The sequence below is a fragment of the Onychostoma macrolepis genome, chromosome 13 (assembly GCF_012432095.1).
Source record: "Onychostoma macrolepis isolate SWU-2019 chromosome 13, ASM1243209v1, whole genome shotgun sequence".
Taxonomy (NCBI): domain Eukaryota; kingdom Metazoa; phylum Chordata; class Actinopteri; order Cypriniformes; family Cyprinidae; genus Onychostoma; species Onychostoma macrolepis.
The window spans coordinates 24,824,832-24,839,731 of NC_081167.1; the positions used below are offsets into that span (position 1 = coordinate 24,824,832).

At 34.1% G+C, this 14,900-nt stretch overlaps 1 protein-coding gene across 6 annotated transcripts in view; it reads right to left on the reverse strand.

Annotated features, from left to right (window-relative positions):
* The window catches only part of zgc:171482 (zinc finger protein), a 107,668-nt gene that overhangs the window by 57,111 nt on the left and 35,657 nt on the right, over positions 1-14,900 (reverse strand). For 5 of the 6 annotated variants that reach the window (XR_009274004.1, XR_009274002.1, XR_009274003.1 and 2 more), the window contains exon 3: positions 11,643-11,735. The exons of the other annotated variant lie outside the window; for it this stretch is intronic. Coding sequence is in view for 2 of the 5 variants with exons in the window: in XM_058796404.1 (XP_058652387.1) it covers positions 11,643-11,735 (93 nt within the window). In the remaining 3 variants the exon portion in view is untranslated. The remainder of the gene's footprint in view (positions 1-11,642; positions 11,736-14,900) is intronic. 6 annotated transcript variants of the gene reach the window in all.

Sequence of the window (14,900 nt, forward strand, 5' to 3'; positions counted from 1 at the left end):
ACCTGTATTCAAAAATACTATATATCTCAGCAAAAATATAGACTTAAGGCCTGCTCACAGCAAGGACAATAACTATAAAAATAACGATAAAGATATACAGTACTTCTGCTCACTTACCCCTATAGCTTGCAATCATGCATTCCCTCCCTCACAGTCGGATAGAACTTTTTTATCATGGAAAGCAAAATGAGTTTTGTCTATAGATTTATATATAGACAATGTATTTGCTTCTTTTGCTCAGCTTAGACAAAAATTTGGGCTACCTTCCTCTCATTTTTTTCAGATATTTACAAGTACGGGATTATGTTAAAAGTAATATCTCTAGTTTTGAAGTTTACAAATCCCCTCAATATCTTTATTTATTTATGACCTCTGGACTCGACTCAAAGGGTCTTGTTTCTAAATATGTTGAATATTTGAATGATTCTAGAACTCCTTCTATGCAATACTTAAAGGTGCTGTATGTAGGATTGACACCGAGTGGTTGAACTAGGTATTGCAGTCCAAATTCAAAATATTGGAGACGGTTATTTTCACCCTGCCCCTCCTCCTCAGACTTGACACACACGGAGGTTGCCAGAATAAAGACATCAACAGGAACGAGCGCACATCACGATGAATACAATTAAATACGCTGTGTTTTCCACCAACTGGCAACCCGCGGTGCCGAAATACAATTGGGTAAACTGGCAGTGTATCGAAAACCAGTCAGTATCTGGTGTGACCACCATTTGCCTCACGCAGTGCAACACATCTCCTTCGTTCAGCTCATGAAAATGGGGCAAAAACAAAAGTGTTGCGTTTATAATTTTGTTCAGCGTATTTCCATAACTGGGTATTTATTGGTGTAAGTATACTGTATACTGTATGTGTGTATGTAGAGACGACTGTATGTGCTTCTGTATAGGTACCGAGTATGATTGATGTATGTTTATGGAGGTGTATATGTATACTATATCTGGGTGTAGCATTGTTTTTCAGATAAACAAGTATGTTAACTTAGCATGTTTCTTAAATATCTGCAAACATATTATGGTATTTTTATGCTTTAGTAGAGTCAAAATCCTACATACAGCACCTTTAAAGATGTCTTGGGAAAAGGACTTGGGGATAGATATTTCAGAAGATAACTGGACTAATGCCCTTCAAGATATTAGGTCTTGCTCCATCAACTCTAATTAGCAGTTGATTTGGTATAAAGTTGTCCATAGATTGCACTACTCTCGCACCAAATTACATTCTATATATCCCTCTGTGTTGTAAGAATTACAGAACCTCAGACACTTTGAACTTCTGAGATGGACAACACCAACACGGTGTATTAACATACAGACATCTGTCTCCACATCCCACAGAGAGAAAATGCGGGAAAATGCCTCTCTCACATATGCATCAGTTTTATGCATATGTGAGAGATATTTGTGATATTTACAGTCATGTTTGGTATCATTTGAATTGTCTCAGGGTGTCTGGTACAATGGTCTCATTCTTGCAAGAAGTAAACTAAAAGGTAATACAGATCCTAAGAGTTTAGAGATATTTTGCACACTGTAGAGGGTGGGTCAGTTTCCAGTGGTTTCTATCCAAAATTACCTTTTGTCCCAAAAGGTGTTAACTCGGTCAATGCAAATTCCAATCGTTAGCTCCTGTCTCCATCTCGGGGGATGTTGGTCTTGGTCTGGGGTACTTAAGGAAATGTTGCAAATGGTTTGGGGCGATTCTGTAGCCAGAAGCCCGTAGTGTGGTTTGTCTCTATACTTCACACTATGTATTTCTATAAAGTCAGGTATGCATCTTTTACTCGTAGATTTATCTTTGAGAATTCTATGTTTTGTATTGATATGATTTGATATCTCTGAATTGGCTATGTAATTGACATAATACATATTTACCTGACTGATAAAAAATTGTTACATTTGATCTTATTCTGTTTTACTCTGTAATTATTGACTCTAGTAGAATACGTTGTATCCTTGTTAGCGACATGAGCACCTGAATGAACGAGTAAATATAAAGTAAAGAGTCACTAGAATAATCAAATATCAGAAGAATACTAATTAGAAATAGACAAAGAACCAATTTGCATTTCGACCTAAAGTCAGATTAGTTAATAAAAATGGAGTCAGATTTGAAGTTAACCTAGATTTAATAACTTTGAGTGCTGAAAAGACCGAACACGCAGGAAACCTTCACCCACGATTGGATACCATCCTTGGACCAAATTCGTGGACCCTACAGTGCCATCTTTGTGTCTTAAATGCAAGTCCAATGAGGGTACATTGGCTCATTTAGTTCGGTTCTGCCCAAAAATGTGTACATTTTGGACTGAGGTTTTTTCTTTCTACTCAAAGGTACTTAAGATTGATTTTCCTCATGACCCTCTTATTGCAATATTAGGCTGGGCCCCCTTCTTAGAGAAGTATAGTTTCAATCAGATCCAAACAGTTAAATATGGGATGACCATAGCAAAAAAGACAATTTTGTTGATGTGGAACAAAGAGTTTGTGCCTAAATTTGAAATATGGCTTACAGAGCTCAGTAATGTGTTACACATTTAAAAAATTAGATATGAGATTGCGGGTAAACCAAAGAGATTCATACAGATTTGGAAGTCCTTCTTTAAATATTTGGAAGGTGAACAATGATAACTGAATTTAACAATTCGATACAATAGCAGCGTGTAACAATTATATACACTGAACACAACACTTTTGTTTTTGCCCCCATTTTTCATGAGCTGAACTCAAATATCTAAGACTTTTTCTATGTCCACAAAAGACCTATTTCTCTCAAATATTGTTCACAAATCTGTCTAAATCTGTGTTAGTGAGCACTTCTCCTTTGCCGAGATACTCCATCCAGCTCACAGGTGTGGCATATCAAGATGCTGATTAGACAGCATGATTATTGCACAGGTGTGCCTTAGGCTGGCCACAATAAAAGGCCACTCTAAAATGTGCAGTTTTACTGTATTGGGGGTCCGGGGGTCCGAAAACCAGTCAGTATCTGGTGTGACCACCATTTGCCTCACGCAGTGCAACACATCTCCTTCGTTCAGCTCATGAAAAATGGGGGCAAAAACAAAAGTGTTGCGTTTATAATTTTGTTCAGCGTATTTCCATAACTGGGTATTTATTGGTGTAAGTATACTGTATACTGTATGTGTGTATGTAGAGACGACTGTATGTGCTTCTGTATAGGTACCCGAGTATGATTGATGTATGTTTATGGAGGTGTATATGTATACTATATCTGGGTGTATGCATATGTGCATCAGTACATTGATTACAATGTAATTACAGTTTAAAATTTTCATTATTTTTTTTTTTGTTCTTCTCTCTCTTGCCTTTGATTTGCTGGCATGGGGGTTGGGGATTGTTCTCTGAAATATGAAAAGCTTCAAATAATATATATATATATGTATATATATATATATATATATATATATAAGATATACAGTAGTTCTAAAAATCTTTCTCAATATTAAAGAATAGCAGAGTCCACACCACAGCCATAATGATGAAGGCACAGAGAAACGATATCGTTGGAATCACTTTCATTCATTTATTCATTCATTAAATTTGAAATATTTTGCAATTTAAAATAACTTTTTTATTTTACTATACTTAAAATTTATATATATATATATATATATATATATATATATATATATATATATACAAAATATAAATATTTTGTAACAGTATACTGTTCAAAGGTTTGGGGTCAGTACATTTTTTTGAAAGAAATTAATAATTTATTCAGCAAGGATATGTTAACTTGATAAAAAGTGATGGTAAAGACTTATATTGTTAGAAAAGATTTCTATTTTGAATAACTGCTTTTATTTTTAAATTTTTATTCATGAAATAATTCTGAAAAGGTTTTCAAAAAATATTAAGCAGCACAACTGTTTCCAACATAATAAATGATAAATCAGCATATTAGAATGATTTCTGAAGGATCATGTGACACTGAAGACTGGAGTAATGGCTGATGAAAATTCAAAGTATATTAAAATAGAAAACAATTACTTTAAATTATAATAATATTTCACAATGTTACTATTTTTCTGTATTTTTGATCAAATAAATGTAGCCTTGATGAGCATTAGAGACTTCTTTATAAAAACAAAACAAAAAAAAACCCAATAAAAATCATACTGATCCCAAACTTTTGAACGACAGTGTATATATATTTCCTCACAGTTGTCATGAATTGCACCAGCGCCAAATGCGCTGTCATGTTATGCCAGAAGTGGCGCATGCTGGCACATTTGAGTGAAATGTGAACCTGTTCTCACTGCACTCATTAGGAGCAGACTCTCTTTTACACGTCTGGGCCAGAGCGATTGTCTCAGAGCTGTGGCTGTGTGTGTGTGTGTGTGTGTGTTAGGGGACCAGAGTGTTCGCTGTCACCTCCCTGCTGAAAAGAAATAGACAAATAAGTTCAAACTTCATGGCCTAGTTCTGTTTCTCTGTGCCTGTGACCTGATTCCAGTGAGCCGGCCAGTGAACGTGTGTGTTCTCACTGCTGTGTGCAGGAGAGGTGAGTGTGTAGTGCTCTGAGCTCACAGACGTGCTTTCCCATCCCATTGCTGCTCTGCTCATGTAAAACAGGCCGTTTGCAGCTCACTATCACAGCTCAGGCTGCGCTCATTACTGTATACGTGTGTGTGTGCATTCCTTATTATGTGTGATTTAGTGCTTCATGTGATCTCTGTGCAGTGTATGTAATATATATATATATTAAGAATTTAGAACTTTAATACTTCAATTCAGCAAGGATGCATTAAATTGATCAACGTTGACAGTAAAGAAAAAAAAACATTTATTTTATTTAAAAAGAAATTATTATTTAATTATTATTTATAAATTATTTTATTTCTATTCATCAAAGAATCCTGAAAAAAACATTTTCTACAAAAAAAAAAAACATATTTTTATTGACATTTACATATACATTGATATAATAAAAAATGTGTCTTGAGCATCAAATCAGCATATTAGAATGATTTCTGAATGAAGAATAAATTACAATAATTAATGATTAAATAAATGCAGCCCTGGTGAGCATAATAGACTAATAAAAAATCTTACTGACCCCAAACTTTTGAATGGTAGTGTATATCGGATATTAAGTTGTGCATTCTCATTTTCCTTATTTGTACATTTAGATTATTTTTGCTGTAATCTAAAAATAAAATAAAATAAATAATTTAATAACACTGTCAAACAATCTTTAGCAAATCTTAAAATTATCTGTTTTCCATACTGTACATCATAAATGTTAGTTTAGTTTATGTAGACATCTACATTCACTAGAGAATTTTAATATTTGCCATGTATAAATTGTTGGTCATAACATGAAAATGATTATCAGCTCAATATTATCATTAGCTGACTCTTAGAAAGTCGGGACACTGAGAAAAAATATAAATCAATATATATAAATCAATTTTAAAAATCTTGCTTTTGTGTTTAAGCTGTTTGGTTGAAATGATGGTTCCTCTGTGTGAAACAAAACCATCCTTTTCAGTGAAAATGCTGAAAATAATCAGGATATACAGATGCATCTCAATAAATTAGAATGTCATGGAAAAGTTCATTTATTTCAGTAATTCAACTCAAATTGTGAAACTCGTGTATTAAATAAATGCAATGCACACAGACTGAAGTAGTTTAAGTCTTTGGTTCTTTTAATTGTGATGATTTTGGCTCACATTTAACAAAAACCCACCAATTCACTATCTCAACAAGTTAGAATACTTCATAAGACCAATAAAAAAAATACAAACATTTTTTAGTGAATTGTTGGCCTTCTGGAAAGTATGTTTATTTACTGTATGTGTACTCAATACTTGATAGGGGCTCCTTTTGCTTTAATTACTGCCTCAATTCGGCGTGACATGGAGGTGATCAGTTTGTGGCACTGCTGAGGTGGTATGGAAGCCCAGGTTTCTTTGACAGTGGCCTTCAGCTCATCTGCATTGTTTGGTCTCTTGTTTCTCATTTTCCTCTTGACAATACCCCATAGATTCTCTGGGTTCAGGTCTGGTGAGTTTGCTGGCCGGTCAAGCACACCAACACCATGGTCATTTAACCAACTTTTGGTGCTTTTGGCAGTGTGGGCAGGTGCCAAATCCTGCTGGAAAATGAAATCAGCATCTTTAAAAAGCTGGTCAGCAGAAAGTATCATGAAGTGCTCCAAAATGTCTTGGTAAACGGGTGCAGTGACTTTGGTTTTCAAAAAACACAATGGACCAACACCAGCAGATGACATTGCACCCCAAATCATCACAGACTGTGGAAACTTAACACTGCACTTCAAGCAACTTGGGCTATGAGCTTCTCCACCCTTCCTCCAGACTCTAGGACCTTGGTTTCCAAATGAAATACAAAAGTTGCTCTCATCTGAAAAGAGGACTTTGGACCAATGGGCAACAGTCCAGTTCTTCTTCTCCTTAGCTCAGGTAAGACGCCTCTGACGTTGTCTGTGGTTCAAGACAAGAGGAATACGACAACTGTAGCCAAATTCCTTGACACGTCTGTGTGTGGTGGCTCTTGATGCCTTGACCCCAGCCTCAGTCCATTCCTTGTGAAGTTCACCCAAATTCTTGAATTGATTTTGCTTGACAATCCTCATAAGGCTGCGGTTCTCTCGGTTGGTTGTGCATCTTTTTCTTCCACACTTTTTCCTTCCACTCAACTTTCTGTTAACATGCTTGGATACAGCACTCTGTGAACAGCCAGCTTCTTTGGCAATTAATGTTTGTGGCTTACCCTCCTTGTGAAGGGTGTCAATGATTGTCTTCTGGACAACTGTCAGCTCAGCAGTCTTCCCCATGATTGTGTAGCCTAGTGAACCAAACTGAGAGACCATTTTGAAGGCTCAGGAAACCTTTTCAGGTGTTTTGAGTTGATTAGCTGATTGGCATGTCACCATATTCTAATTTGTTGAGATTGTGAATTGGTGGGTTTTTGTTAAATGTGAGCCAAAATCATCACAATTAAAAGAACCAAAGACTTAAACTACTTCAGTCTGTGTGCATTGAATTTATTTAATACACGAGTTTCACAATTTGAGTTGAATTACTGAAATAAATGAACTTTTCCACGACATTCTAATTTATTGAGATGCACCTGTAATTGTTTTAGTTATATCACCCGGCTCTAACCGCATATGCCCTTGAAAACCATAATCAGAATAAAAACAAGATTAAATTATTTTAAGAACCCATCAGGGCTACAATGGTCCCCAGCGGGGACTGAAACTGTTTTGAATTTGATATGTTAGTTGCTAAAAGCCTGCTTTTCGGTGATTCTTTGCTTTTCAGGCATGTGTGTTGAATTCTGGCATCCTCTCAGTGGTTTTCAGGTCCACAGGGCCTGTGCATATGGATTACTATGATGATTATGATCCCAGAACCAGGGCAAATATTCTCCTCACACATCTAGAAGGGACAAGCCGAGTGTAATCAAATAAATAACACTGTGAAAATTGAAGCTGTCAGCAACATCTAAAATAAACCACCAAACACAGGAGAGAAAGACCAACAGACACTGAATAAAACTGAATTCCTACTTGATTAAACGTGAAATGTTATTTTTTTTTTTTTTTTACAGCATTCTTTGAAGAAGATGAATGCAAGTCGATTTCATATTTTCCCTCGGTTTTTCATTCAAACTTGTCATTTTCTTCCTCGCCAGTGACTTGTCACCTACACATTTGTCTGCATACATTTACATATGACCTATTTTAGGTTTGATAATGAAAGCAAAGTGAGTGTGTGAGCATGTGTGAGTGAAGGTGCTGGTGTTTGAAGTTGTGAATATGTGTAAAGCGTGTGTGATGGTCTGGCAGTGTCTGGTCCTGTTCTGTTGTTAACAAAGAGCATTTAATTAGGAGTCTGTTTATCTCTCTCCTCCACTCTCTCATTCCTCTGTTGTAATGTTAGGAAGGGTGTGAAAACAAGCTAAAAATAAGAGCCCGAAGGAGGAAAGTCACAGAGGCACATTAATTGTGCCGGTTAAAAGTGGCATACAAAATATAGATTTTGAAAAATGGAGGAGAATAGAGGAGGAGAGAAAAAAAATATTTAACATCCTTTAACTTCGTCATTCTACCTGATGGAGAGCCACTAAAGCAAAGAAAGATTTTTTTTTTTTTTTTTAATATCTCCGAGCACCTTTCTGACCTACTTTCCTCTTTTGTTGTTCTCCTGTGAGTCTGTGTACTTCTGCTTGACATTTTTGAAAAGGAAACTCAAACACGCTTTCCGCAGCCTTAGTGTAACTCAGTTCCTGTCTGATGAAGTCAAGGAGTCGGGAAAACAAGGCGAGTTTAACTGAGAACGAGACCGAGTGTTATTCTCAGGGGTGGCTCTGCTTTTACACACTGGAATGGAATATAATGGAAGCCTGATTTCACCTCTGTAAAAAAATTTAAAATGTAATTATGTGGTAAAGTTTAAAATTAGAAATAATGTCACACTGTGAGATAAAGCCACTTTTAGAGATATGAAGCTGGAAGATACAAAGTCACAGTATGTGATATTTTAAGTCACAATAATGAGAAACAGTCACTGCTGGGAGATACTTTTTTTTTTTTTTTTTTTTTTAACTAACTAAAACTAAAAACTAAAAAAAAAACATCTTCATCTTCATACTTAAACATTAACTGGAATAAACTATTAAAATGTAAACATTTTGTTTAAACTAGTTGCCAAAGAAGCAACATTTCTCATTTTTGTTTAAAGTTGAACTAAAATAACAAAAACTAAAAACAAAGCTTAAAAGTATGTATACATATTAAAAAATAAGTAAATCAATAAATACTAATAAAAAATACAAAACACAATGAAATTACTAAAACTTTAACTGAAATTGCAATGGAAGATATACAAATCAAACCTAATTCAAACTACTAACAAACTATTAATGATACTAAAGTAACTTTAACTTAATTAACATTAACTAAAATAACATATAAAAAAAAGTATAGACATTTTATTTCATCTAGTTGCCAATGCAACATTTCTGTTCATTTTTGTTCAAAGTTGAACTAACATAACAAAAATAAATAAAAATAAAAAGTATACAGACATATGAAAAATAAATAAATAAGGCTAATAATAATAAAAAAATAAAATAAAAATAATCGAATGATAAATGAAATTACTAAAACTTTAACTAAAATCATAATGAAAGATATACAAATAAACCCTAATTCAAAAAACTGACAAACTATATTATATAAATTATAAACTATAGTATATTAATTATACTGAAGTACCACATTTTTAATTGATATATTGATTTTTGGACTGTTAGTTTTAGAACTCTTCAGTTGTTTGTAGTTTGAACAGCAAAAGCCCACATTAATAAGATTTGAGCAAATCTGATTAAAATCTGTTTTTTAAAATGTATTTCAGTCTTATCAAATTGCAAGTTCAGGGTGTTTTGGTCAGTAGTGATGCAACATCACTATAACATCATGCACAGAGTTAAGAAGAGTCTGCAGATGTCTGAATTCATTTACAATATATGTACAGAACTGTGAATGAGTTTTTTTTTTCAGCAACGACAATCTTCTATGTTTCTTGGCGTTGCATTGGCACCTAATTCATTACTATGGCAACCAAGAAGATATTGTCTGCACTCTGCTCAACATTTACAAAATGACAGTGTGGACAGTCCTACAGTTTGGATTTGGGTGCAGTATGAACATAATGAGAAATTGAAGCCAGAGAAAATTTTAATGTTTCATGTAATTATTGACTTTCTCTCCGATGTTTTCCCTTAAAATCCCTAAATGATGTAAAAACAGAAACATGTTTGATTTCATATTGAAATCTCTGGCTTTTTATTGTATCTTGGCGATTCTGGGAACCGTTTGAGACACTGAAATCTATTTTGAAACTGTAAAGGTGACGCATATGAGATTACAAAAGCCTTTTTATCAGGAGTTTCAATTTATCTCCATTTAATCATTTCTGTCTTGAAGAAACAATTGAGTCTATGAAGGTCTGTTTCTCAGTACATGTGTGTTTTAGAGAATAAGAACAATGTGAAAGGAGATCTTGTGATTTTCTGTCCTGTGGGAGGCGGCATTGACAGGGCACACAGTGTCTCTGACTGATTCCAGACTGATAGCTGAGCAAATGTGAGAAAGATCTGCTTCAATCCATCTATTTTTGACGGAGGAGTCTGAACTGACTTGTGTGGATGTGTGGAGTGGACAAAAAAGTTGTGAAGCGACAGGACTCAAAGTTTCAGTCAGTGAAATGTTGGCCAGCACTGGTCTCTTTATTCTAGAGGCTTTCACTTTCTTCATTTTGTGTTTGGTTTTGATTTGTGGCCCGTCGGCTTTGCTTCACTCAAACGGAGGGTTTGAAAGTGAAGACGCAGTCGTGGCCGAGGACTGCCTGGTACCAAGAAGAATTATTCATAAACAGTCCCACTAATGAGCTCTGTATAAGAGCACAGACTACGATTCAAACAGAATGGTAGCTGGGAGGTTTGACTGAATGCGAGTGATAAACTAACATCTCCACCCCTCAGAGACGCTTCAGAAAGCAATTACAAGAGCTCAGGCACTTCATAACCAGTCAAAACAACTTGTACGTGTCTGTATATCAAATCATCAATTCCCCCTGGGATCATTAAGATGTTTTATGATATATTCAGAACTGCCAGTAAAGACTAAAAAGCCCTGGAACTCTTCATCTACTGGTTTATAGCCTTTCCAAGTTGCCTATCTGCTTCCTAAACAGCTTGTGTTAATCATGGCTTAATTCAGAGTCCATGAAGACATTAGATGACTGCTGTGCCGGTCATTTGCCTTTTGGGGAAATGGAACATTAACATTCTGTCTCTGAGGAGTGAAAACAACAGAAAAATCAAAGCTCAGTGCCTGTAATCTCCACTGTCCTCATTTAGCATTTCACAGAAGACAAAAATGTCTCTCTTGAGGTTAATCAACAAGTAGATTATCCGAAAGAAAAAAGATTGCTTAGTGGGTATTTTTTTTTTATTTTTTATATAGCTCAGTTGTTCTCAATTATGGACTGTAAAAACAAGTTGTGATATAGTAAGAGTATAAAATGAATGTGGACAGCATAATTCAGATAATTTGATGAGATATATTTGAGATCATTTTTAGATCTCAGCACAAATTTAAGACAATTTTCAGAAGATTTTTTTTCAAGAAATAAGTCTCAACTTGCTTTCCATATAATCTCATTGCTATCTAGGATAAATTATTGAGAAGAGACTTTATTAGTGATTTTCCTCTCTTAAGGAGTATCAGTACAGCTGTTTGGGACTTAAATTAAACATGCATGCAGTTCAGATGTATGATTTGTCATTACATTAGACAAAATATCAAACCACATGGCATTTAGTTTAAAAAATAATAGCACAAGGTCACTTTTCAAGTAAAACATTGCACAAAACACATGTTTTTTAGGCTTTGCATTATAAAACAATAGATCATATGCAGATGCCACTTGGCTTGGTATTTTAATGAAATTATGTTATGTGCATCCAGATTTCCAGATATACTGTATTATTAATAATAAGCATAAGAGAGAGGAAGACTAATCTAAAATGAAGTTTTATTGTAAGAGCTTTAGAAAATACCGGATTGTCTGGTCTCAGTCTTTTGGATGGTGGACCTCCATCTTCTGGGTGGAGCATGTAGAACAGACGCACTTTGTTGGCGTGTTTCTTGCTCTGTTGTGTGTGTAAGAAAGAGACAGAAACACAGAGTGATATTAACACATAATAATCCAAAATGTTCTCACTGCAGGGAAAGGACAGACACCCAGTAAATATCCAATTCTGTAATATTTAAAAGAATGCACACATTATCAACCATCCAATCTGCAATGCAAAGGATTATACTGGACCATCAATCAGTTGTGAAATAAAAACGTGACATACTTTCCTTTAAAAAAAGAAGCATCAATAGATATAATAATTTTGAGGCATTCTTTTGGTTCTTGCTGAAATTACTGAAAGTTCTCAAAAGAAAGTTTGTGTTTGTATGGGTCTTTTTTGTGCAGAGCATTTGAGGTTGCTTGTTCCCGCTAGCTGTTATTGATTTGTACGTCTGTGCAGTTCTGACAATCATCTTACATATACTATATACAGTATATGCCCTGAGTTTTTTCTTTCTCTGTCAAACTTTGTAGTGCTTGCAAATTCTACATTGTATTGATATTCTTAAAATTTTTTGATCTTACAGTAGATCAAAAGTTTGAAAGTTTCTTTGACTTTTAAAAGGCGAAAGTGCGCTTTTTACTACCACTTCTAGTTAGTTTTATTTTATTTTTATTTTTTTGATAAACATGTATTAATGTGATGATGTAGGCCTATTTACAAATATCCAATCTTATATATCACATCTGCCTGTGATTCAGAGATAAACATGAGAAAATTGATGTTATCAATTTATTTCCAATAATTTATATTATTTTCATTAATAATTTTTCATTGTTTTATTTATATTTATTATTATTATTATTATTATTATTATTATTATTATTATAAAATTTTTATATTATAATCGTAAGGCTTTATGTCATAGACACATATTTCTATTTTCATCCTGAAATATAATTAGGTATATTAGTCTTGCCTCTCATTTTACTTTGCCAAGAGGACAATTTAAGTAAAAATTTTGCATTTAACCCCATTTTCTCGTGCTGATTCTTGTGTGCAGCCGACTGAAAATAAGACGTCTGCTGAGTGTCATGACAACAGAATGCAGGATTTTATTTAATCTGAACCAACACACCAGCTATACTGTTCTTTTGTTACAAGCTCTAATATTTACTTCATATATGGAGACAGACAGATAGCATACACTACAGTATAAACGTGTATATATATATATATATATATATATATATATATATATTATTTTATGTAATTTATACTAAATATATTAACTGCTGTCTTCTGTTACACCACCCAAACACTTTGATTATTTCATAGGAATCTGATGATAGTTTGGCAGTCAGTGGAACTTTTAAAAATGCATGTGACTACTTAGCTTTCAAAACATTACAGCCACGCACATATCAAATAATCAAGGTGGGCCAGAAGAGCAAAGCCCCAGTGACCTTCTAAAAAAAAAAAGAAAAAAAACCCTAACATACCTGCTTCAAGACTTAGTACTGTCCACGGTTCATTCTATGGTAACTCTTTTTTAAAAAAAAATTCCCCACTTGTACTGCCGGCATCTCTGGTAACAGTTTTCTACCTGCCCTGATCTGTCCCCATATTATATGTATGAGATCAGGCTATATATGAAAGAATATGAGATGTAAAGTGCACCATGTTGGCAGACAGACTTTTTTCCATATCCTCTTTTTAATACAAAACTTAAGGCTGCTCTTCATTTTCAAGTTGGGCTGCGACAAAACGCTCCACTTCACACAGTGTTTATGCAGAACCATTTCCTAAACTCACTGAAGAAGGATGCATTTCAAAACACTGCTTTTAAAATGTAATAGAAAAATGAAAGGCTTGCAGTATGACATTTCAGTTCTTTCTCTATAAAATCACAGAACATATTTGCACAGTCAATTACGTGCTTCTGCCAGCAGAAGTGTTTGTATTAGCAGAGCATGGTTTTTGTTCCATTTTATAATACTGCACAACAAAATAAGAGTTGGTTGATTTAGTTGAATTATTTATCACAGCATCTTAAAAAAACTACACTCAGGACTCTCAAAATGAGCTAAACGTGTGTGGCATTGCTTTTAATTGGAAGAATTTCATAGCAAAACTATTTCCAAAAAAGTGGACTATTCATCCTTGCTAATTGGTTGTTAGAGGTTTGGTCTGTCACTGCAACGCCTCTCTAATTAAAAATAACAATTTTAACACGTATTTATGGCCTATGTTTGTTTTATGCTCATTTGAGTTTTGCATTTAGTTTAGTAACACATAATGGCAAACTCTATTGGAATCAGTGAGAAGATCTGCTTCTGTGGTGTTGCTGTGTATATAGAATGTTCATAAAGTTCCTCACAAGGTTCTGTTTCATGTAGCGGTCTATGTAGGCAGTATGCAGCAAGTCAGTTTAGTAGGTTTTGGAGCACAGCCACATTTGTATAGCTAAGCAATCAAACCTGAACAGATTGTTAATGCTCTGATATCACTGTGGGTTTAAGATGAATAGCTTGAATTTGTAATGTAATATGCAATATGTTTGATATTAAAAACTGGAATGTGAGCATCTGTGGGTATTACAGAAGTGATTAATATAAGTTTAGACTCAGAACAGATTGCAGGTGAGTTCTGCTTTTTCAGAAAAAGGCTTGGATGAAAATGCTGACGTAGAGCCAGACCCCTCACGAGAACCGAAGAGTTCATAAAGATATGATATGAGAGGTCAAAAACAGATGCAAGTGTTATTTTAGTATTTTTTATATACAATTACAGTGTTTATCAATATTTTCAATTAGCAGTTTTTAATTTTATTCTAAGTTTTAGACATTTTGTTATGTGCTTTTGTCATTTTTATTAGTTTATATACAGTATATATATATATATATATTTTTTTTTTTTTAGTTTTACAATTCAATTTTCATTTTAATACTTCAACTTATTTTATATAATTCTTATGTTTTTCTTTTAATATTTATATTTGTTTTATATAAGTTTCAGCTTTAGTTTTAGTAGTTTTAGTTGACAGTAACAACACTGGCAAGACTAAGGCTGGTTTTAGACAGTTTCTAGTTGGTCTACACTGAAAATTAAAACAAAACATAATGCAATGCGTAATTAAATCGTATATGTGTAAAACATCTGTAAAAAATCAACATGGAAAATCCGTTCATATTAACATCAAGCATAGCATTAGTTCTGGCAGGTCACGTTAGTCAA